This window comes from Ischnura elegans, chromosome X (assembly GCF_921293095.1).
Source record: "Ischnura elegans chromosome X, ioIscEleg1.1, whole genome shotgun sequence".
NCBI lineage: Eukaryota > Metazoa > Arthropoda > Insecta > Odonata > Coenagrionidae > Ischnura > Ischnura elegans.
The window spans coordinates 86,713,397-86,737,918 of NC_060259.1; the positions used below are offsets into that span (position 1 = coordinate 86,713,397).

Genomic DNA, 24,522 nt, shown 5'->3' on the forward strand with positions numbered 1-24,522 from the left:
TTAATTCCCTGTGCTGTTGCACTACATATAACCAATTACTTCCATGGTATAAATGGTGATAATTTTTTTAAATATTGTTTTTAGTCACCAGGGGTAGATCCAGGATTTTTTCTGGGGGAGGCACAAAGGCCTGACAGGCAAACAGTCTTCTCACATTTGAGATTAAAAATAAAATAGAACAATTACTGCATAAACTATTCTATTTTATTATGAAAGTTTTTAATATGAAATGAAATGATTGAGGCTACGTAATTTTCAAAACAAAACGAATGTATTGATAACCATGTTAAAAACTTGTCTATTTTTTAAGCGGAGTGTCTTGGGGGGGGGGGCTATGTCCCCTCCCCCCTCCCATAAAACGCCTTTGCATGTTACCCTTTATTGGGTCAAACTTATGACAGTATCTTCTATTGCTGCACAAATTCAAATTCATGTCTGGTAAAGGGTTTAAAAAAGGGAAATTGAAGCATGCTCTATTTATCATCTTCAGTTGATTGATTGGGAACAGGGCTTGAGCATGACAGAAAACGGTGATGGGCCACGTCTTTGGAAAATCTGTCCTCCATGCATTTGCTGGGAATAGAGTACTAGTGTGGAGCATGGATTTGTGCTATTCAATATTTGAGAGGCGTAAATTTTAATGCCCACCAATGTTAAATGTAAGGGTAATGTGGTTGTTGACCATGTCTATTTTGGAATTTCTTTGGATGTTGAGGGGTTGGTCTACAATTAAAAGATAAGATTGCCTATGCTTTGCCAACATTTTGGAATATTTATATGTCCTGCTCAGGGCATAGACAAAACAAAGACAATCAATGAAATGTTGGCTAGCAAAAATACGTATCATGCCAATGGAGACCAACCCCTTGAAACCTAAAGAAATTGTACAATATAATATCCTAGGTTTCCTCTCATTCCTGGAAAATGACTCATGTAATTACAAAGGTGGCTAAATATGATGAAAAAAATTATAATGGTCCTTTTGGATTTAAAAATGTTTTTCTCCTGCATCAGAAATCTTAATAATCCTGAGCAACATTTGTTGGTGAAAACATTTTGTTTGCTGTCTCAGAAAACATTTGTAATGCTATTATTTTTTTCACTTAGATTCTTTATCATCACTGCATCTATCTTTAACTTTTCCTAACACTATTGCTTGCAGCTCTAATATTTTAGTTTTTTTTCTTGTTCATGAAATACATTTTTAGGTTGCAATAAAACAGAATATAGCTGTGATGGCTGGGATCCTAGTCATCGTTCCGGCAAATGTTTTCCTAAGACTAAGAGGTGTAATGGAGTTGAAGACTGCAGTAATGGAAAAGATGAAAAAGATTGCTCAATGTTGAGTGATTCCATCCGAAAACAAAAGGTATTACATATCATTGAGCTTGTACAGTTTTAATCCAGGCAGTTAAATTAACTTTAGGTACACTTTCCAATGCTCTTTGTCCAAACTTGGTGCAAGCTTGCCAAGCTAAGCATGTTGAACACTTGCATGCATTAACTTAGCACAAGCTTGCCTGTTAAGCTGGTGGACTACTTTTATGCACAAACGTGTCGTTCATATTAATTCTTTTATTTAGCCTCATGGAAAACATAAAAATAAACTGATTATGGATAAATTAATTTTTACAGTTATAGTAATATTATCATAATATTTATACAATAACCAGTGTCGTATGTAGAGATGGGTCGAATAGCAGATTTCTTGAAGTCGAATATTGGCTTTGAATATTAAATCATTGCTTGAATATTCGAATACTAGAATTGCACATAGCATATTAAACGTATGTTTCTTCATCTATTTCACTTGATGAATGTATAAATAGAAAGGTATGCAGTGAAACCTCGATCTATCATTTTTCAAGGGGATGGACGAAAAAAACGATGAATGCGGGAATGTTCGACTAGGTTGCCTATGCTGCAGGAAACCCAGGATTTTTGCGAGTAATTGTGATTTCCTTTAAAGATTCAAACAGGAATTTAGCTGATTAATGGAATATTTTATTTTATGGTAACAATTTGGGCGTACAGTTTATTCAACTAACATCTCTTTCAAATATCCTAAGGGGACACACCACCTCGCAAAAAAATGATTGCATGCCGCCTTGGCATTTACGCTGCTACGATGGATTTCTGTCTGATGTATACATTCTTATCTACCAAGCGTCATTTCAGCAGCACGCCCATCTGAAACTCGGCTTCATCCAACTTCTCATTTTCAACAGGTAGCTCGCTTTACCCTCACTCCTACTGTCAAGTGCTAGTGGACAATCCAAGGCATTTTGCAAAATACACGCACTTCTCCACCGGATTTTCTTCAATTATTTTCAGTCCATCTTTGGAAGTTCTCATGAGATAAGAAGACGAATTTGAATTGCTATCAGGGAGAAACCAAATATCCTGAGAAAATGTCCCTTCGTCTGGGACTGTAACAATAAAGATTTATAGCACCACTCATAAATTGTAACTTGATATATGTTTTCGGACAAAAATACCGCATCTTCTTCGGAGAAGCTCTGCTGCTCATATCGAGTCTCGCAAGAATGCCAAGTCTCCGTCGTATTTTGGCATTTATTTCCTTGCATATTTTGGAATATCCATGAATGTGATTAGTGACCAAGTAAATAATAATTAATAAAGGAATATTGGCCTTAAAATGAAACGTTTTCCAGTCTGGATGTACCATGTAAACACTTAAGCTGTGGAATGAATTTGTGATGAGTTTTCGCTTCAGATTTGAAAAAGTGTTTATTTACAGCATTTATGCACACATGGCAGGTATTGATATATTTCTTCCTCATTTTATAGGATTTCCTGGTTTCTTACTCCAAAGGTTATCTTTTCCGATATTGGGAGGGGGAGTGGTACCCAGTTTGTTCTTCTGGTATGATAGGCTGGGCCCTGGCTGCATGCAGAGCAGATGTACATCCACAAGTACAGTGAGTATAATTATGACGCATCAATGAAGAATTTATTTTTTTATGTCTTGATATGTTCCCTGAATGACAAAAGTATTTGTATAATAGTAGTAAAAAAGAGAGTCCATGAAAATTTTGTCAGGCTCTGGAAAGGAGACATTTGGACTTCTCTTCTTCTCGCTCCAATATTTCTTTCATTTACGGGAGTATTTAACATTGGAATATCATGAAGAGTCCAATATTTCAACATAAGTATCTGTACTTTGTCTCTTTTCGTTTTTTGTCTCAGCAATGAAAGTATTACGGCTGTGCTGTGTGCAGCAGTTGAACAAAATGAACTTTCCAAGGTCATTAGCAATAAATAAATTAGAATTAACAAAAACATAAATTTCACTGCTCTGGGACATTCATAAAAAAATAAGCATGGATGGGATGCCATCAATCATAATACTGCAGAACTATAGTAGCAAACTGCTGGACATAAGGCGTTGAAATTGAGTGGAGTAGTTTATTAGCCACATATATTTATTTTCTGTTGTTTACTTTTCAATTCCACATATCCATGTTATTTTTCTTTACAAGGTATCTTTTCCACAATCCGCAGTTAGAACTAACCAAACATGGTAGCAAAGCCCATAAGGAAATTGAATACAACACTTTACATTCCAATGCTTCTCGTTAATTTTCCCATTTACTCAAAATCAACCAAACCCTACCCTAATTTTCATGCTAATTTATTCCTGTTCCATGATAACTTTTTCTATGAACGCCACCGTTGATGTCCAAATACTGAAATCTCACACTGAGTGCTACTTGCAAATGATTTATTGCTAAATTTTTTGATTAACCGATTTTATATACATGCAATACAGACGAGCTGTGCGGGTTGCATTATCACAGGATGATAAAGTACACGTAGATTGATCACCTTAGCAACCAATACAGCAGCTACTCTGCAGTGGACTCCTGTTTGGTCGTTTCTCTAAGGGACATGAAATTCTAACCACAGTAACATATATGCAGGTTACGGCAACGTAACTTCCTTTTTTAAAATGGGTGCCATTCAGTCAGTTGATGTCGTAGCGGAGCGCCAGTGGTTTTGTTTGAGAGGTGTGACGATAAAGTTTTGTTTCTGCAAAATTCAATCGTTATCATGCGTCGTTAAGTCGGCTCACACTTCAAGAGTACAGGTGGCTGTTTTGAAGGAACACTTCCCTGAGCACTTCATTGCAACTAGGGGTGATTTGGAGTAGGCAGCCCTCTCTCCTGATTTGGCCCCTTGTGATTTTTTCAATGGAATTTTTTGATATCTCATGTTTATGTGCTTAGTCCAAAGACCCTGCAAGCTTTTAATACCAAAATTCAGGATGAATTTGCCAGCTTACCCCCTGATATGCTGGTAACAGCCATGACAAATGCCAGAAAATGGTGTACTCGTTGTCTGGAGAATGGGGGACGTCACCTACTTGGCTTGGTCTTCAAAATCGTCAAAATGGTAAAAAAAAAAGTTTTTACTTGTTTTTTTATAATGTAGGCACATATCTAAAGTTCTGTTTCACTCAATTTTGAAGACCAAGCCAAGTAGGTGACGTCCCCCATTCTCCAGACAAAAATTTTGACCCTGGATGATGCCATAAGAAACAAAAGTTACTAATGATGTTTAGGTCGAAAACACACAATTTTTTAACTAAAGGAACTTTGAGCTCTACTATTGGCTGCCAGTTTGCTCCTGAAGGAACCAATCTGAACATCCATGTTTCATTAGTGCAAGTGGCAAGAAGCGGTTCATGAGTAAAATTCAATCATTTTGCTTTGTCAGGCTGGTACTTTGAAACCACTTTCGGTTCAACAGCAATATCTCTGCGAGCATGTTCGTATTTGCCTGCGCTTCATTCTCATTGGTTAACTTCAATCGCCAATAGCTCAGAAATGGTGCAGCTGAACAAAAATTTCTTAAGTAATTTGTTGTTGAGAATAACTTACTCTATAACCTCCATTGTAGCATATCAGTGAATTTCTGACCACGCTGTATGTGTAAAAATTTGGTTGTTTGTGTGATAAAGTTATTTTTAGCATAAATTCATTTTTTTAGTCTTGTTGCCTTGCTTGCATTGCCTCATTATTTAGGGAAGAAGAAGTAATGATGGAGTCGAAGACCTCAGATGGTTACACGGGATCATATTTGCAACCGTCCAGTGGAGGCAATGTTCATGTATCTACCTCTTGTGCTGACGGCCTTGTTATGTATGTCACCTGTCCCCCTGCGCCTTGTGGAATACCATTGCTGCATCTACCCAACTTCCGGAAAAGTGATGCCTTAGACCCAGGAAGAAACAAAAGAAAGTCAAATCATCATTTTTATAAAAATGTTCATGAAAGCACAGTAGACTCAAGAAGTGGATCAGCAGTTGCATCGGGGAGAAAAGGAAGGAGAACCTCGGAGAGGGTAGTCGGAGGAACCCCTAGTAGTCCTGGTGCATGGCCTTGGCTAGTGTCTATATACAAGGATGGTATATTTCACTGTGGTGGGGTACTGATCACCGAAGACTGGGTTATGACAGCTGCCCACTGCTTGTCAAGGTAAGCTAAAATTTGTGAACTTGATAGTGGATGAAATAACTTTGGCATTAGTCAATTTTCAAGGAGGAGCAAGGTAATAATTTTCCCTACGTATTTAATCCACTGAATTTTTCTATGCATTATTACTAGAGATGTGCGAATAGTATCCGCGAATACTCGAATACCTCGAATACTAGAAAGTATTCGATATTCGAGATTTCGAATAGTTATGCGAAAAGTACCGCCTCGAATACCTCGAATACTTTGAATTTCGCATCATACATTGTCGCACGCACGTCGTTGGTATAGAGCGTTCCACATTTAGTTGACAGTACGGGCCTTATGGATAACAGTGTTGCCAAGCTTCCGCTCCGCCGGCAGGCATCCTAATAGTGTATGCAACCATACATAATATGGCGCCAAAACGGTTAAGTTCAAAAAGGAGTTGGGGATCGCACGAAAGACTGCGTAAATTAAGGAATTTTTTTAGCGTATATTACAATACCTTTGCTGCAGTATAAAAGGAAAAGTCTTTTGTTATTTCATGTACGTACTTATTCAATGCACAAACTGAATAATGAATAATCTGTAATGTAAAAAATAACAATAAATTGAAGGATAATAAAAATTATAGCCGCTCCTGAATGAGACAAAATTTCTATTCCTTCCATATTATGCAATATTTTTTGGCTCTAGCTAGTATTACATGAAAGGCGACGTTGTATAAGACGTCATCATTCTTTAATTTTTCAAAATTTTCCCGTACTTGCTTTATTGTAAATTAAAGATCTCTTTTCAAGCTGACATCTTCAAAGCTAATTTCCTTAATGTTCTCTTTCCTTCACCTTGTAGTAGGCAAGGATTCCAATTTTCTTGAGTAATAAGAGGCATTATCTACCACTATAATTGATCCTTCGGGTAAGTTTGCAAGAAGTGAGTGCGCAAACCATCTCTCGTAACACTCGCCACCCACTTCTTCATGCTCATTCATTGAGTTCTTTTTGTACAGAAACACATGCGATGCTCCTTTTATGAACCCATTTTCCGTTCCTGCGTGTATAATTGCAAATCGTCCTCCTCGGGAAGTGGGGGCCAAGCCCAGTATTTAGCCCAGCAAGGAAAGCTTGACGCGGATTTTCTAATTGTTTGTTTCGCAAACTAATGGTCACAATTTGTCCAAAATTAATCCAACTCTCGCCTGTAAATACACTCGTCCTGTGTTCGCGACGATATTTTTTAGCTACCTTAGATATTTAATTGTGCCACCAACTAATAATATCATCCCTTTCGATAAGGATGATTCTTTTCCCCCTGCGTTCGTACACGAAGCCTATGTCCAAAAGAAGACGATATAGTGTTGTCCTTTTGTAACATGGGAGAATACTATCCATATTCACCGGGTTTCAGATGGATTTTAAAGTCGGAGGAATAATTTTCACGAAGGATTCATGTACCTTCCTTCTAATTCCCGATCTCACCAAACCGTCGGAAATCACTGCCCTCGAATTTTTGTAAGGCTGTCTAATTTCTTGAGTTTTTGAAGGAGTTACCAATGGACCACGGGAGCTTTCCTTTCTCACTCTGTAAATAGTGAACTCCTAGCACCCAGTAGCCTTCGAAGCTTCTCGACAGGCCTCACTAATGCTGAGAGATTTCCTTATGTACGAGAAGACTTTGAGCACCAATCGTCTTTCGCGGCTTATGAGCTTCTCACCTTTTCTCCTCTTCTTTGTATCGGACATATTGATTGGGCGTGTTACAGCAAAGATAAGTGTAAAACACACTTCACAATTCTCAAGGTCAATACACCACACAACACTCACTTGTTCACTCCAAAAAAATGCAATGACAAACTGAACGCCTTCGTAAATTCTTCCCTCGGCCCCTTCGGCCTGGGTCGCTTTTGGGGCAGGTTTTATTGTACCCTATGAAAGGAACTCTGAAAAACCCCAAGCCCCCTTTTGTAAATGCGTGCACTGGATGGGATAGTATTTGGTACAGATTATGAGATATTCTTTTTCTTGGTTTCCCCGATGGGACCTAAACACCCAAGGCGAAAGAGTCTTACTTCCAAGCCGCTTGCTTACTTTCGTGTATCAATGTATTCAGATAAAAACACTGCTGTTACGACGTATGAGTAGGTATTCTCTGTTTAGGATATCAAACGAATACATAAATACATTTCATAGTATGCATTGACAAAAAACTCCTTTTCCGCCCGAGAATTTTCCCTCTGCGCGCAAGAAAAAGCAAGAAGCCCACCCAGCGGCACCGTAATATTTTTTCTTAAGATAAAAACCTTGTAACTCGCTTCAGAATTGATGTAAGTTAATGATTTTTTCACCAAAAATAACCTTGTAGTGTTCTTCACATTTGGTACGCAGCATATAGGGACCTACGACGTAAGAAACGTAAGTTAGTAAGCGACTACTTTTTACCTTGCAAAAATCAAAATTTTCTTGTCCTAAAGTGTGTTACGTCGGCATAACAACATTAAAACTCAATATTTGTACAATTGGTGAAGACCTTGAAGCAGAAAATAGTGCGAAAAATTTTTTGCAAAAAAATTCAATTCAATACAGACAACGGTCAGGCAGAAATTGCGAGAAGAAGATAAAGAAAAAAGATACACGTTTCTGACGGAAATTTACGGAAATGTTTTTTATAGCTTTTGTTATAATTTTTGTCGAAAAAATATTGGCACCAATGAATGCAGCACCTTTTTCTACATTAGAATAAAATTTTTTATCAGTGTATAACGCAACTTTAATTTTCGTGCTGTTGTTGACAACACCGCGCTCCTGGCCTTATGGAGATTAACATGGGAAACGATTCTCCATAAGAGCCCATACTGTCAACTAAATGTGGAACGCTCTATAGTTGACTCGGAAAAATGTAGAGAACAGTAGTCATTTAGTGCTCGCAGTGCCGTTTTACGCAAGTTGACGAATTACATCAAATTCGTGGATTTTAGCGGTGAAAAGTGTTCGACGAGGGGAACCGAAAATGGTCGGGTGAAAAAATCCGAAAATCCCCGATTCCCCCCACCAGGAGAACCTCAGTGCCGTGGGATAGCAATGTTAGGGCATTTCCCACGATCCGCTATCCCCCTCCATTCAGCACTCGCCTCACCCACTCTGACGCTTTCCTCTTCTCCGAAATCAAACAAAAGGTCCCAGCTCGCGCAGGGATCGCATTACGAAGACCCCTGCTTCGAAAAAAATATTGAGTTACGAGAACAATAAAAACGTGTTTCACGCCCTCCCCCCTTTTCTCACCCACTGACCTTTTTCTGGCTACCTGCTTCGAAGTTCCCCATTTCTGGAGGTCAACTGCTATGTGAGTACCGTAGGATACTTACAGTAGCGCATTTCCCAAGATCCGGTGTCCCTCTCCATTCAGCTCTAGCCCCCCCTCTGAGGCTTTCCTCATCTTCGAAATAAAAAAAAAGGTCACAGCTCGCGCAGGGATTATATTACGAAGACCTTAGCTTCGAAAAAATACCAGGTTACACGAGAACAATAGAAACGTGTTTCGGGCCCTCCCTTTTCTCCCCCACTGACCTTTTTTTTCCTACCAGCTTCGAAGTTCCCCATTTCTGTGGAGGTCAACCGCTGCATGAGTCATCTATTAGCACAAAAGGTGTCTAAGAATGACTTTCGTCAATTGATGTTACACCTTTATTGAATTGAAATATTAGTAATGTGCTCGTAATTTCAAAAAGAATAAGACCAAACACGACGTATTTCTGAGTTTATTTGAGCATTTTACGCAAAGAAATAAATGTCAAAATACGACGGAGACTTAGCATTCCGGCGAAACTTGATATGAGCAGCAGAGCTTCTCGGAAGTTGATGCGGTATTTTATTCCGAAAGCATATATCAAGTTACAATTTATGAGTGGTGCTATAAATCTTTATTTTTACAGTCCCAGACAAAGGGATATTTTCTCAGAATATTTGGTTTCTCCCTGATAGCAATTCCAATTCATCTTCTTATCTCGTGAGAACTCCCAAAGATGGACTGAAAATAATTGAAGAAAATCCGGTGGAAAATAGCTTGTATTTTGCAAAATGCCTCAGATTGTCAGCTAGCACTTGGCAGCAGGAGTGGGGGTAAAGCGATGTTAGTTGAATTAATTATATGCCCAATTGTTTCCATAAAATTAAATTATTCATTAATCAGCTAAATTCCTGTTCGAATCATTTAAAGGAAGTCAAAATTACTCCCCAAAATCTTGTGTTGCCTGCTGCATAGGCAACCAAGTCAAACATTCCAGCATTCATCATTTAGTATTCGAGGTATTCGAAATTCGAGGTATTCGAAATTCGAGGTATTCGAAATTCGAGGTATTCGAATATTCGAGCAATGATTTAATATTTGAATTCGATATTCGAAATCGAGAAATCTGCTATTCGACCCATCTCTACTAGAAAGTATTCGATATTCGAGGTCTCGAATAGTTATGCGAAAAGTACCGCCTCAAATACCTCGAATACTTTGAATTTTGCATCATACTCTGTCGCACTCGCGTCGTTTGTAGTTGACTCAGAAAAATGTAGAGAACTCTAGTCTTTTAGTGCATGCAGAGCCATTTTAGGCAAGTTGACGAACTACATCAAATTCGTGGGTTAGAGCGGTGAAAAGACTTTGACGTGGGGAACCTAAATTGATCCGGGGAAGAAATCCGAAAATCCCCTGTTTCCCCCACCAGAAAAACCTCAGTACCCTAGGATTATGGCTAGTAATGTTAATGTGTGAAAAGATAACAAATATATTTCTTCATCAAATATATTTCTTCTTTGCCATCAAAGACCTTAATTGAACCCTTCATAATTAAGAAATTTATTACTTTTCAGTTATAAAAAACACTATTATGAAGTGCTGGCAGGAATGCTAAGGAGATTTTCATTTTCACCTATGGAACAGACTCGCAAGGCTGATCATGTGGTGGTTCATGAACTATACAATCGAGTTAAAATGCACAATGATGTGGCCTTAATTCATGTGGAAAAACCATTCCTCATCAATCGGTGGGTGCGAACAATATGTTTACCATTTGAGAACTTGTACCCTGCCCCTGGAACTATGTGCACTGCTGTTGGTTGGGGTGCCACTGCTGAGAGTGGAATGGATCGTGAGTATTGGAATTATGTGTTTCTACCACAGCTGAGAGATTTGCTGTGTATGCTTCAATTATCATCTTAAACTGCATGAAATGGGCTGGTAGAGAGTCAAATATGTACTTAGGTTATTTCTTCAGAATTTTTTCATTGCATAATGTGAAATGTCTCTGGACATTTTATTACTTACTTCAAAAATAACTTTTGTTTTTAATGAAATAGTATTTTAATTTTTCTCTAGCTCTTAATCCATTTAATTTATCAGCTTATGAAAGTGCTGTGATCTGTTTTGAGGTGGTTGAATGAATTTTATGGTTTGCATTTATTTCAATACAATATTTCCAAACACCTTAGGGCCATTCGATGCCAACTTATAGTGGAGTTGATCCTTAACCTCCATGATTTGGATGAAAAGTGGAGTAAATGTTTGATCCCTAAAGTGAGAAATACCACATGATGCAATTTATGAAAAATGATGACACAGCTGAACAATGGGCATTTTCAAAATGGCATTTTTTCATGTACAGTGGTGGAAAAAATTAACACAAAGCTCATTGGCATCTGAAAGTGGCCAGTTCAGGAACTACTTTTCTTCCAAAATTTTGCCCTCGTAATGGTCTCATACAGCCAGGAATTGTAAAAGCTATGGTTTAAAAGCCTGCACCCCCCTTGAGGGGCCGCATCTGCCCCACTGGCCCACGACTCACCTAGAATGGAATTTACTCTCGTCGGGACAACTTTGGACACAGCCGACATATTGGGCATTGAGACTGCCTCAGAGCACAATCATTCTGGTGGTCTAGTGGGTAAAGTGTCATGCAACGAATCATAGGTTCCACAGATCAAGTCTGTGACGGATGATTAAATGCTACGCACACACTGCGGACATTTTTCTGATCTTAAAACTTCGCAAAACCTATCACAAGGTCCAGAGGATGTTGCATGACTATTGAATTCCTACGTGCTCATTTATTTGTCGAAATTCAACTCCTATATTGCTTACCCATTTGCACCGCCCTTCAAAATCAACATCAACCACGTCTGTTTTCAGTGAACACCCATTTAGTACTGCAGGCAATATTTCTGCCAAAAAAAGAATATACTAGACCCATATAGGGTAAAAATGTTGAATTTTTAAAATCAAAACCTGGAGAAAGAACCAGTGGCTGCCTGATGTAATGTGATGTATTGGTCGATCATGCATGCATTCTTTAACAACATAGTATTTTATTTTTTTTACTTGGCAAATAAAATTATGGATACGATCATAAGATTTTTTTTACTGAGCTTTCCTGCTAATTTACATCTTTAGTGAAATTATTTTCATTCACTTCTTGTGGTTGTTAATTTAAATTTGCCCTTAATTCAGATAATAAGAGTTCATCCTTGGAACTGAGTATCGAGAACCAAGAACCGATGCGGGAAAACTGGACCAGTTCTGAGATCCAAAAAAATTTACGAACTGACTCATCCTTACTTCTTAACATGATAAATTCACGGAGGCAATTAAAATATTAGTTCAGCGGTGGAGACAATCATTCATTTGAACTTAATATAATATCACAATGTAGCGCATGTCAACTGGAGCCCAGAAAAAAATAAAATACGCATTCCCGATATATCAGACCCTATGCACTAATGGGTTAATGCACCCTTCTAAACCTCTCACGAATAAATAATTCTGTGGTGGGAAAATCATACTTTAAAGAACTAGGACATTATTCGCATTGCATTCTGGGGCGATCAGATGCCAAAACTGTTTTCCGTGAACTGTCTTTGTAGGATTTAAGATTTTACAGCAACCAAAAAAATGGCTGATATTCTACTTTATAAATGCATATTTCTCCCATCTTTTATCCTTACACCTTTATTTTTAAATGAATTTTTTCTTGAAGCATAGCATTTTTGTTTACATTTTAATCATTGAAGTGTGAGATGAGGGTGTGACATTTTCTGTCGTGTGTCTCTAAAATTGATTTATTTTGCCAGCGGACAATATGCATGAAGTCGTGGTGCCTATTGTTGCCGTGTGTCCACACCGGGATGATCGAGAAGGTGATGAAATTTGTGCTGGCATCCCAGAGGGAGGCAAGGATGCCTGCCAAGGCGACAGTGGAGGACCCCTCCTCTGCAGGTAAAAATAGCATACTTTAAAGGTAAACAGCAGCTGATTGAATTAGCTATCATACCTAATAACTCTGTTAGTTAGTGATAGCGGAAAGTAACCAAAATGGACAATGGTGTATATTTCCTAAGTCGTCTGCTGCAGTGGCACTGGCTGAGAAAAGGAGTACAGTTGGTCTTAGGATTGAGGTTAGTGTTATGAAGTAAATGACAATATAATTGAATGAATTAATTTTACAATTTGGGTTGGGTTTTAAGTATTTTTTAAGTAGAAATTCTTGCTTTAACAAAATCATGGTCATCATGGTCTCAAGGCATGAGCTTCAAATTACTGATTCACTCCCTTGAAATCAGTCGATTGCAATCTGAACATGGTAGAAGTCGACCATGTTTTGCAATTGTAAGTTGCCGGGCGCTGTCGTCCTCGTCATCCGCAGAAGGATAAGGAAAGTCGCGCAGAAAGAAAGGAGAAGTCACATGTCGGGGAGAATCACACTTTATTCTCCTTTGGTTTCCTTACAACCGTCGACTCCTCGAACTGCCCCGCGAGCTGCCGTCTCCCTCTTGTCGGCGTTTTTCCGTTGTTTCCGAGGTGCGTTGCAGGCTCACGTTCTTAAGAAAAGATCTCTTACCTTACGTGGCCATGCGAGCGCTTCCTGTCTGTGTTGAGAGGTAGGGGAATCGTGAGAGCGAAAGGAAAAGGTTTATCGCTGAGCTGGTCTGGGAATAGGAAATGAGGTAAGGAAGACGGCAGTCGCCCCATACACAATCAACAATAAAATAACTCAAGTAGCCTTTGAATATGATAAAATAGCAACTGATTACATCCACCATGCTTTTATTGTATCTTCACAATGTTATTCAAGTTGCCTAATTAGTCACTCATGTCACATGAGCTCGGATATTTGACTCCCTATCACTTTTCTTCCGGACATTTCACCCAAAAAATGGAGGACTACCTTTTGAGATTGGTGGTGTGATGGCTTCCATCTGTTTTAAATCATTTTTGATAGCACCATGCATGCTGAGCAAAGCTACAAAATGTCTCCACAATGGGGTAGTTTCCATTTCTATTTTGAGGTAGGATTCTGACATGTGATGTTCAAAGGACTCACTTGGGATTTGAAATTGGCATCCCTCAATCGGCAAACAAGCACTCAACCCACCTGGCCTTATTAGTCTGTCTATATTGTATTATAGTTTTACTGTTCTCTATATAGTTCGATTTTTTTTCTTTCATAGAAAGAGTATCAAAATCTGATGCGTAGTCAGTCCAGCTCCTTAGGAATCCTACTTGCTTGAGTTTAGATCCGTGGCCTGGTTGGTGCTTCTGGTAGAAAACAGCAATTATGAATCTAGTCTATCCCAGCATTACGGAATTTATTTCCTATCAAACACATAAAAGCCATCGCTAGCATACTTGTCAACGTGAGTGAATAAGTTCATGATTTTCAGCATTTCAGTCAGCTATAACACATGCTTAGTAGGCCGGCCCTTATTTTTCAGAATTGAGAAAAGTTATGTTTTCCTAGTCTCAAAATGATCCAAATGACGTTAGTATTCACGTGTTAAAATTTGGTAACTTAAAAATAACGGGAACCCGTGCCCCAAGGGCCCTTAGTACTTAGGACCCCTAATTCAGTTTTTTGGGACAATAATATATGTACCTATATGTAAAACGAGAAAGTAAAGCCCTTTAGGGTCGAATTTCTGTCTGTTTTGATCTATCTTTAAGCGTTTACGAGATATCGCCCGTCGTAATGCGATCCACCCCCCAGGGCGCTACCCCGCGCCGCGGCGCCGCTGATGTAAGGCCCGCACCACTTGCCATGCACTTCCCCTCCAACCCTTCCCCTCCCTCGGCAAAGACTTTGCTCCTGATGGCAAGATTTAGCCTCTGAAGAAATGTGCTTACATTAGAAAAATTTTAATTGACATGAAAAATTTCAAATCAAATGTGTTCAATTTCTTTTCACTCACTCCATGAATTTCAGTGCATATTTACCATAAAACGTACATTTACAGTGTGTTTCTAATCTTCCACTGGCACACCGTATTTGCCATTTAAAGTATCTTTGCGCACGTTAGGGGTTGTGCTGCGGTGAAAATTTACACTCAGTAATAAATTTTGGAAGCTCTCTTCCTTCTTTGTAACTGACATAAAATCCTGCAATAGTTTCACCCCTCTCTCTGCACAATCATTCACCACTCGCAGACCCCGAATAATTTTCAAACCGTTCTCGAAGTCAGGATGTTCATCCCATTCTCTCGTGGGAACATCAAAGAATCCAGTGCTTATTTCCAATATATCAAATAGCTTTCTTGAATTAGTTGTGGCAAAATTTGAAAGAGATAGCTTAGTCAGGTATTCATGCTTATAGGATGCCTTCTTTGGTGGATCACATTTTCCCTCACATGTCCTCATACGGCGAATCACTTTTTCCTTTTCACCCCTACAAAGGGATTCGTCAAACAATGACAGCCCTACCAACTCCTCGCTCAGGTACCACAAGTGGTATGAAAACCTCTTTTGTGCTGCTTTAGCTATATCTAGGTTAACACTTTCGTATTTCACTAGTCTTTTTAGAAACTGTAGATCATTGTTTGGAGCAGATGCAGCACAAGGAGCGGAGAACCACATCTGAATATATAAATTCACGACAAATAGGGAGACGTGCATGAGACCAACTTCTTGGGCCCGTGTCAAGTGGAACTGCGAGCGAAAAAGCCACACTTTAATAGAATAAATGGCTTTGGACATCCATCGGGCGTTATGCATCGGACCCGGTTGCTTGAAGCGAACGCCTCCTGGAGGGACTCCTCCAAGAAATATTATCGTCAGCTCCAGTAATTCTCGATAGTCGGCTCGTGGATGTTCCATCTAAAGAAAACTGTAATTAGAACCTATTTTTTAAATAAAAAGTACCAAAATAGACAAAAAGATTATAAAGAGACATAGGTTACCTCGAGCTGATTTCTTGCATAATCAATTATGGAAACATCGTCATTAATCAAGAGTTTAGCTCTATGCCTGCATCTCTTTAGTGTAGAAAATTTATCTTGGGCAATCTTCGGCCATTTACTTTGAAATTGTTTAAAAACTTCTATTTCCGGCCCTGTACTCATTCCCATAGCTGATTTATAAACATCCTCCAGCACTCTTTCAAATAAATGATGGCGGCATGGGAGCCACAATAATTCTTTTCCCAGAAGCCTTTCGATTGTTAATGCCGCACCATTTTTGCGACCTAAAGAGTTAAATGGCAAATTACATATCTGGAAAAGTAAACCATGATTTTGAAAAAGATTATGAATAATTTAAATTAGAATAATTATGCCTACCTGTGTTAACATTAGTTGTATCAAATGACATGGCTCTAACATTTTCTTCGATTCCCCATTGCTTTAAAGCATCCACAACAGCATTAGCAATCAGTGTCGCTCTGCCGTTAGGAAGAGTTGGGGCCCCCAGTAATTGATTAGTAGTTATCCCAGTAACTACGATAGCCTGTCGTTCTTCAAACGACTGCCCTGAGAGAGATTTAACAGTCTTTCCATCCCAGTGTACGGTTAGTATATGATCTGGTGAAAAGTTATGCTTAATTTTTTTAGCAGAGACCTCTCGAAATTTTTCCCTTTTTCTTTGCAGTGAACTCCGGTTGATGTTGGTTTTCTTTAAATCCGATTCGAAGGCGTGGGATGTGGCCGCTAAAATCTGCACTGCTGCGGTGCTGCTAACCTTAAAGGCATCAATCGCCTCGATAACTTTTGGACTAATTATGTCAAGCCTTCCTCTCTTTTTGGTGATAGGGGATCCAGATGTTGAATGCTCCATATCTTCCTCCTCAGATAATTCACTGTCTACCAAGTTGGAGTCTATTATGGCACCTGCAAATATAAGAAAATTTACCGATACATCGATTTTCACCCAAAGCGGGCTGCTTGACTCTCCTTTCCATATTCAATCATCCACACTAACTCTCACTCTGAAGGAGATGCATTTAGAAGTGTATAAAAATTGCCTAATTACCTGAGACTTGACGCGATTCCAAATCCTTCACTCTCCTTTCATGCAACTTTTCTTCCCGCTGCAGCTTCTTCAACAATTTCTGAGCAACCTTTTCTTCCTTCTTGACCATATTGAAGTCAATTCCACCAATAACAGCAGTTCGTGCACCTCTTTGATCGCGTAAGAACTTGACTTCTTCAGCCCAAGCACGTTTATCAGTAAGATTAACAGCACTTTCCTCCTCATGCGTCAAAAACTCAATGGCACCATTCCTTGCAACGTCGAACAAATAATCAAGTTTGGTTTCAAAAGATTTTCTTCCCTTCATATCCACGGCAGTTCCCGCTCTCTCTTTGTGTCGTCGCACGTTTCTCCATTCTTTGTGCAATTTTTCTATTTTTTCAATAGACTTCATTTCCGTAATAATAGGAATTCTCGTTTTGTTCCATAATTGAAACACATTTCTGACAGTTTTTCTCGCGCTAAGTCTAATACATTTCGAACCCCTTAGGTGAAAGAAAAAAACGCACAGTACTTCTCTCACTGTAGGTAATTTTGATCCAAGTATTTTTTCACTTTCATTTCCAACTAGTTCAATTTCTGAATTTAGTCTTAATCTCATACCTTTCCCTGTTGACCTTTTCTTAAATTGTACGTCACGAGTATCCATGATGAACTATTGATTTCACAAATTTTCTACTGCAAACCTAAAGAACTTCCTCGCCTTTGCGCACTATGAAATAGAACTTACTCTGTCCACATCGATCTACGCCCGTGAACAGACTGCCTCGTTCTTATTTCTTGAACACTTTTATTTACTGGTGGAGGCCGGGCCCCGTTTATTTCCTTCATTCCTCCGTAATACACGAACACAATTGTATCACATGCATGTAATATTTTGCACATTTAGAGCACTTTGAAACAAAACGTGCTGGTACGGTGCGCGGCCGTATGGAAACAACAAAGTAAGGATAAAGGGGTCAGTACCCAGCATATCGGATGGTATTTTAGTTTAAAAGTGACATTGTAGGCTTTAATAATACTAATCATGACTTAAGAGGAACAACCTGTTCAATTCTGTACCACTAGCATGTAAATATTGCCATCACGAGCAAAGTCTTTGCCGAGGGAGGGGAAGGGTTGGAGGGGAAGTGCATGGCAAGTGGTGCGGGCCTTACATCAGCGGCGCCGCGGCGCGGGGTAGCGCCCTGGGGGGTGGATCGCATTACGACGGGCGATATCTCGTAAACGCTTAAAGATAGATCAAAACAGACATAAATTCGACCCTAAAGGGCTTTACTTTCTCGTTTTACATATAAGTACATATATTATTGTCCCAAAAAACTGAATTAGGGGTCCTAAGTACTAAGGGCCCTTGGGGCACGGGTTCCCGTTATTTTTAAGTTACCAAATTTTAACACGTGAATACTAACGTCATTTGGATCATTTTGAGACTAGGAAAACATAACTTTTCTCAATTCTGAAAAATAAGGGCCGGCCTAATGCTTAGTGATGTGGCTTTTGCTTGAAACCTATCTCTTAACCTCTAGATTGCCATTTCATGAAGAAATTGGCATGAAACGTATCACTCACGCAATTCTGTATGACCAGATGAGAGCTGTGAAAAGTGTAGTGGAGAGGCCATCTTAAAAAATTGAGTTTGAATAATGACAGGCTTTCTGGAATAGTGAATTTGAAAATGGGATAGCCACCTTACTCGGGCGCAGGTTGAAGAGTGCTCTTGCAGCACTACAGCATTGGCTTTTTCTTAAATGTCAGCAGTATTTCTTAAATGCTCCTTAGTATTCAGAGTGAGAGACGAGTCATTTCCCATTGTATTCTTTTCAGTTTTTGAAGTATTCTCTGAGAAAATTAATCCCATTAATGGTGGTGTACCGATAGTGAATGTTGCTTTATTTGATGGGGAATGTTAGGATGACTTAATGTTACAGGGTTGAGAATTTTGTTTTTTAATCTGTGGGTTGAACTAAGGTATTTTTTTGCATTAGTAAAAAAGATGCTTATTAGTGGTTTGCTATTTTACAAGTCCCAATATAATTGAAAAACCTTTCCAAATTGCAGAAAAGCCGTGAAAAAATGCCAAAAACCCTAAAAAAACCAAAATTATGCCTAAAATCGTGAATATTAGTGTTCACTAAAGTCGAGCACTAATCATGTTTAATGGCATACTTTACAAAATTTTACTTTTTCCTCACATATATGTTTTAAAATTTTTTGCCATTGAAATGCACAAAATGTTTTTAAGCCAAGTTTGTATTAGAACAATTTGATTTGTTATAATGAAATAAAATTTTGAAGGGAGAATTATAAGCAGAAATTGACAGTTTTATCTCATAAAATTTTGGATATTGCCCTAAAATATTTTTGCTTAATTTTTGCCAGATATCCTCATCGTAGAAATAAGTGGTATGTTGCTGGTGTGATAAGCCATGGTGAAGGATGTGCAAGACCTAATGAACCCGGAGCATACACTCGAGTAAGCCAGTACTTGAGATGGATTGATCAGCAAATTGGTATGTTGATTTTTATGTTTATTACTATTAGATTCATGGGTTCATTCATCCATTTAAGCCTCAATAGGAATGCATTTGCTGAGCTAGCATCAATGCCCCAACCAACTTCCTTGCTCTTGCATGAAAGACAGCCTTTTGGGAAAAAATGTTGTTCTGCTTTCACATTTTCCAAAAGCTTCATGGTGCCATCTTTACCCTTGTTCTCCCTAAGATTTTTTTATTTTTATTCATTTATTTCCACACCTTCAAAAACAGAACTATTTGAATAAAATCAACAGATTTAGGCGTTACTTGGTGGAACGATGAGATATTCATGGTTAAATAAAAACACAGTACTATTCCACAACTTTATATTTTTGCAGTCTGTAAGACTGCAACTTTATATTTTTGCTGACTGCAAAAATATAAAGTTGTGGAATAGTACTGTGTTTTTATTTAACCATGAAGAACTATTTGATCTTTATGTCGGGGATTTTGATAACATTTAATGATCAAATGTGCTCAAACATCCATGCCCTGGATGAAGGGTAACTTACCCAGGCGGAACTTGAACCTGCGACCTTTGGTTTGGTTGAAAATAATTTATCCCGCCGCCACTGAGGCCGGCAAATATAAAATTTTACCAATTGATGTATGTAGCTCTCACCAATCATGTATGTATTTGCTGGTCACAAAATCCTGATTTGGTTTTATGGAAAAGTTGTTGCATAATATTAGCTGTGAAGAGTAAGCTACCCCAGATATTTCTTGTGAGTTGGATACCTTACGTGTGAATTGCTTGTATTTTACACAGGGCCATTTTATGATTTTTGATGTTCACTGTTGCAGATTTGGCTGCTGAGTCACCGAGGAATACACCGCAGCTGAAGTGTCCTGGGCTTGAATGCTCCCTGGGTGAAGCTCAGTGCGTACCCAAGAAAAGAGTGTGTGATGGTGTTGTGGATTGCCTTGGGGCTGAGGACGAAATTGGCTGTGAGTCAGTGGCAACTCTGGAAACAGCCGCTAATAGCTCCATTCTTTCATTCATGAGCAATCCCTTGGGAGTGCTTGGAAGCCTCTTGCGAAGTGACGGAGGTAACGAAACAGTTAAAGAAGGTCCTGAAAATGATGTAGTGGATGTGACAAGCCTTGGAAACTCCACCAGTAATACTTCAAGTTCTGCTTTCACTCAGGCGGGAAATTCAACAAGCCTTCCGATGACATTTTTGGAGGCACCATCAAATAGTAGTGTGGCCCCAAACTTTACTATGGTTCTGAATGAGAAAAATGATGACATGCATTTGAATGGGAGCAGTTCATTAAATACTACTGACCTTAAGCAGGGAAAAGGTGTTAAAGGCTTTCCGGTGCTATCAAAATTTAACATTTCAGAAACCGATGATTCTGGTGACTTTCAGATAGTCAGTAAGCCACAGGAAGATGTTTCTCAAAATAATATGAGTTCTATCATGGAAGGGACAATAGAAAACAATGGAACTAGTTTGGATTTACCAGTTGATAAAGGTATCACAGAAGATAGTCCCCAGTCTCAGCCCTCAAGAGGGGACCAAATCTCAATTGAAGATGTGCAAACAACCACAGAGTTACCTGGAGTAGATAGTGGTGTAACAATTAGTCCACTGACTGTGACAGAAGTGAATAACGTGTCGGTTGGAAGTGTACCACTATCAACGGAAGAAGTTGCCAATGGGTCTGAGCCAGTAACTGAAATGGAGATCCTTCCAGAAAATGTAGAACCTACCACTACAGTAAAAATTGCTGATGATCACATGGAATCTGATATTTCATCACAGCTGGATCCAGAAATGGTAGATAAAAGTTTAGGGAATTCAAGCACTGATAATGAAAATGAACTCCCTGAAGAATCAATCACTCATGTCAACTCTAGCATTCCAACATCAGCTACTACCATTAGTATTACCAATACAAATGCCTCACCATCAAATTCAACTGTGGCAGGGAAAGAAGGATTTGATGATGATTCCTTCTCTGCATCACCTGAACTTGAGTCAAGTACATCTAGCCCTGAACTATTTAATGGCATGACTAATACCCCTGTTTCAACTTCCAATTTGACTTTGGAGCATGAAGGGATAGAGGACTTGGATAACTTTGCTACTTCTTTACCAGATCCTCAGTCAATAACATCAAGTCCAGAAGCTGCAGGCAATATGCCTAATACCTCTGCTTTACCTTCACAGTCAACCTTTGAGCCAGAAGCAGTAGATGTATTTGACAATAACTTCCTTCCTGAAGTGCCAAAACCATCTGAGCCAGCCATAGAAAATTCTTCATTGGTGAATGCTGTTGATGAGACCAAGATCCCTGTGTCCAACCCAGCCCTTTTGCTAGAAGGCAGGGGTTTATTGAATACAAACCTGTCATCTAACCCTGAAGAGGTCCAGTCAAGTTCACCAGAACCATTACCTGAAGCAGGCATGGTTGAAGCCACTTCACCTTCCAGCTCCATTTTTCAACAAAATGAAAAGAGTACATTCGAAAAAAATTTCTCCACTAATGCCCCGGATCAAATCCATTCAAGTGCAATAAATTTGTTTCCAGTAAATGGTACTGATGGTACCACAGATTCTATTTCCAATTCAACTTTTGGCAAAGAGGGAAAAAGTCTATTGGTAAACAATCTGACATCTGAAGCTCTGGGGCAGGGAGAGTCGAGTACACCAAGTTCTACTGTATTCATCACTTCTGTTCCCAGTGCATCTCCTCCAAGCTCAACCTTGGAGCCAGAAGGGAAAGATTTAATTGATAACGACATACTCTCTGGATTTGACCTCGAAAATAGAGGACTTGAACCTAATACTAATGTGCATGATAACCATACTGATGAAATGCATACTGCTAAACCTTGGACTCCATTGCGTAGTTACTACTTGGAGAGTCTCCCTGATTTTGTCTGCACAAGGTAAGCATTTAAGTTTAGACTATCTGAATTATGGGAAAACAATCATATTGATGCAGATTGAATTACTTTGAAATGAGCCATTTTTTGTATTTAAACTATGCACTTGACCATTCAAGACTTCCTTTAAATGTCATGGCAGTGGATGGTCAATGGAAATTTTCCCTCCTAAATATTTAGCCAAGCCCTTGGTGATCTACTAAGTAGTCAGTGTTTAATTCCTTACTTCATGTACTCATCCATTTTCATTGCTTTAATTTTCTTGTCAAAAAATATGGAATGCTTTAACTGAAGAATTCTCAATATTTTATTTATGTCTGCTTAAAATTGTGGTTACAGTTTGGTATGATCATTTTATCACAAAATGTTTTTATTTTCTTCATCCATTCTGTTACTAAAATGCCGGTTCAATCACCTAGTATTCTTTTAAAAGTATGGAAGATGGCTCTCTAAATGTGCGAAAGATCTACAGAGAAAAAATCAATCGTCTTGACCGGGATTCGAACCCGGATCCCCCGATTTCCGGTCGAGTGCTTTAGCCAGTTAAGCTACCGAGGCTTAACTGGCTATAGCACTCGACCGGAAATCGGGGAATCCGGGTTCGAATCCCGGTCAAGGCGAATGATTTTTTCTCTGTGGATCTTTCGCACGATTGTGCATTGCGGGTGACTCCCGTAAAAGTTATCACCGCGGCTAGTCCCGGTATACTTTAAACTGGCTCTCTAAATGATGAAATAACATTTTGTCAAGAAGAAGTGTTTTTGTAGACTTGTGAAATATGGTACATATATTGGTGTACTGTTGAGAGTACTAAGTTTTGTAGCTATTATTTGCTGGATATTATACTTTTTTCCAGTTGGCTCTCTCCAAATTAAATTAACCGGTGAAGTTCATTTAAATAAGCAGCCCAAGTAGCAAAATCTTATGTAAAAATCATTTTAAAATATATTGCGAGAACATTTTAAAATGATTTTAACATCATTTTGAAAACATATTAGCTTTCTCTGTTTCAACGTTACAAATCTTTTTTTCACCATTTCAAAATGATTTTAACATAAGTTTAAAATATGTCCTACTCTTGTATAAGCAATGAAATATAGATTTTAAAATAGTTTTAAAATATGTTGTAACTATAATTCAGCCTCTTTTAAAAATGATTAATTGCTATGTTAATATGATATAAGTAAACACATGTTTGAAATTTCGAACTGTGCCAGGAACAGTAAAAAAAAATTTCCCACCTAACAATTATCCTAGCGTCAACAGACATGAATGTTTTGAAGGAAATGGTACATGCATCGTGACAATTACAGAACCTCCTTCTCTGCGTGCTTTCACAGAAATCCCACCATTACCATACACACCTTGACATCTTGGAAATCAGATGTCAGAGTTTGGATTTGAAACAAATTCAATTTTGAATCATGTATACTCAGTCCTTATCTCTTTTTAGTATGCAATAAAGCACATATTGAGAGTGTTTTCAGGTGTTCCTTGATTGCATTCTCGGATCGTTCACTGTCCATTTTTTGATGATATGCCTTCATTTTGGGATATTTTTCCCAGAAATTCATTATTTTAAATTTCTAGAAATATTATGGAAAACTGCCAAAAAATACTGTTTTGTGGATTTCAAGATGGCGAAATTCAAACTCACTTTTGAAAAAAGGGATTCATTTTTGGTAGACAAAGTCTCCAAAATCATCTGTATTACTTGTTTTATGTAAAGCTACTTGTCAGTTACCACAATCACCTCCAAGGAATGAGAATATTTATACTGGTTTATTTTATCACACTGGTATGACTAAGATTGAAATGACATAATTATTTCAAAATTATGTTAAAATGATTTTAACATCATGTTAAAATGATTAGAAAATAATTATCAAATTATTTCAAAATTATTTTAAAATTATTTTAAAATGTGTGTAAAATAATTTTGAAATTGTTTTAAAATAATGTTCACATAATTATTTTTCTGTGAAATTAAAAAACGAACATTTTTGGCAAAAATAAGCCATTACTTCCTGCATATCCAAGAATATACTATCAACAAAATGAGATCAAATGGTACAAGACTTAAAAAGAGCAACGCCTAATACATTATTTTAAAATGATTTTAAAATTATTTTAAAATCTTGAAAAAGTCATGAATTTAGCCATCTTATGATATTTTGATTTTAAAATCATTTGAAATAATTTTAAAATCATTTTTCAATATTCTTTTGCTACTTGGGAGTAAAATCTAATATTAGTCAAAATGTGGTCATTGTGGGCTCCGCAGTTGTATACACCCTTGTTGTGTTTAGCGCAGGGGATGCATTCCTTGGGG

The 24,522-nt window shown here is 38.2% G+C and overlaps 1 protein-coding gene across 6 annotated transcripts in view; it reads left to right on the forward strand.

Moving 5' to 3' along the window:
* The window catches only part of LOC124170773 (serine protease nudel), a 105,567-nt gene that overhangs the window by 37,794 nt on the left and 43,251 nt on the right, over window positions 1–24,522 (forward strand). For 5 of the 6 annotated variants that reach the window (XM_046549724.1, XM_046549722.1, XM_046549727.1 and 2 more), the window contains exons 6-12: window positions 1,209–1,369; window positions 2,812–2,942; window positions 5,049–5,501; window positions 10,340–10,617; window positions 12,593–12,737; window positions 19,140–19,270; window positions 20,099–22,193. In XM_046549724.1, the coding sequence (XP_046405680.1) occupies window positions 1,209–1,369; window positions 2,812–2,942; window positions 5,049–5,501; window positions 10,340–10,617; window positions 12,593–12,737; window positions 19,140–19,270; window positions 20,099–22,193 (3,394 nt within the window). The remainder of the gene's footprint in view (window positions 1–1,208; window positions 1,370–2,811; window positions 2,943–5,048; window positions 5,502–10,339; window positions 10,618–12,592; window positions 12,738–19,139; window positions 19,271–20,098; window positions 22,194–24,522) is intronic. The other variant, XM_046549728.1, reaches the window with a different exon arrangement.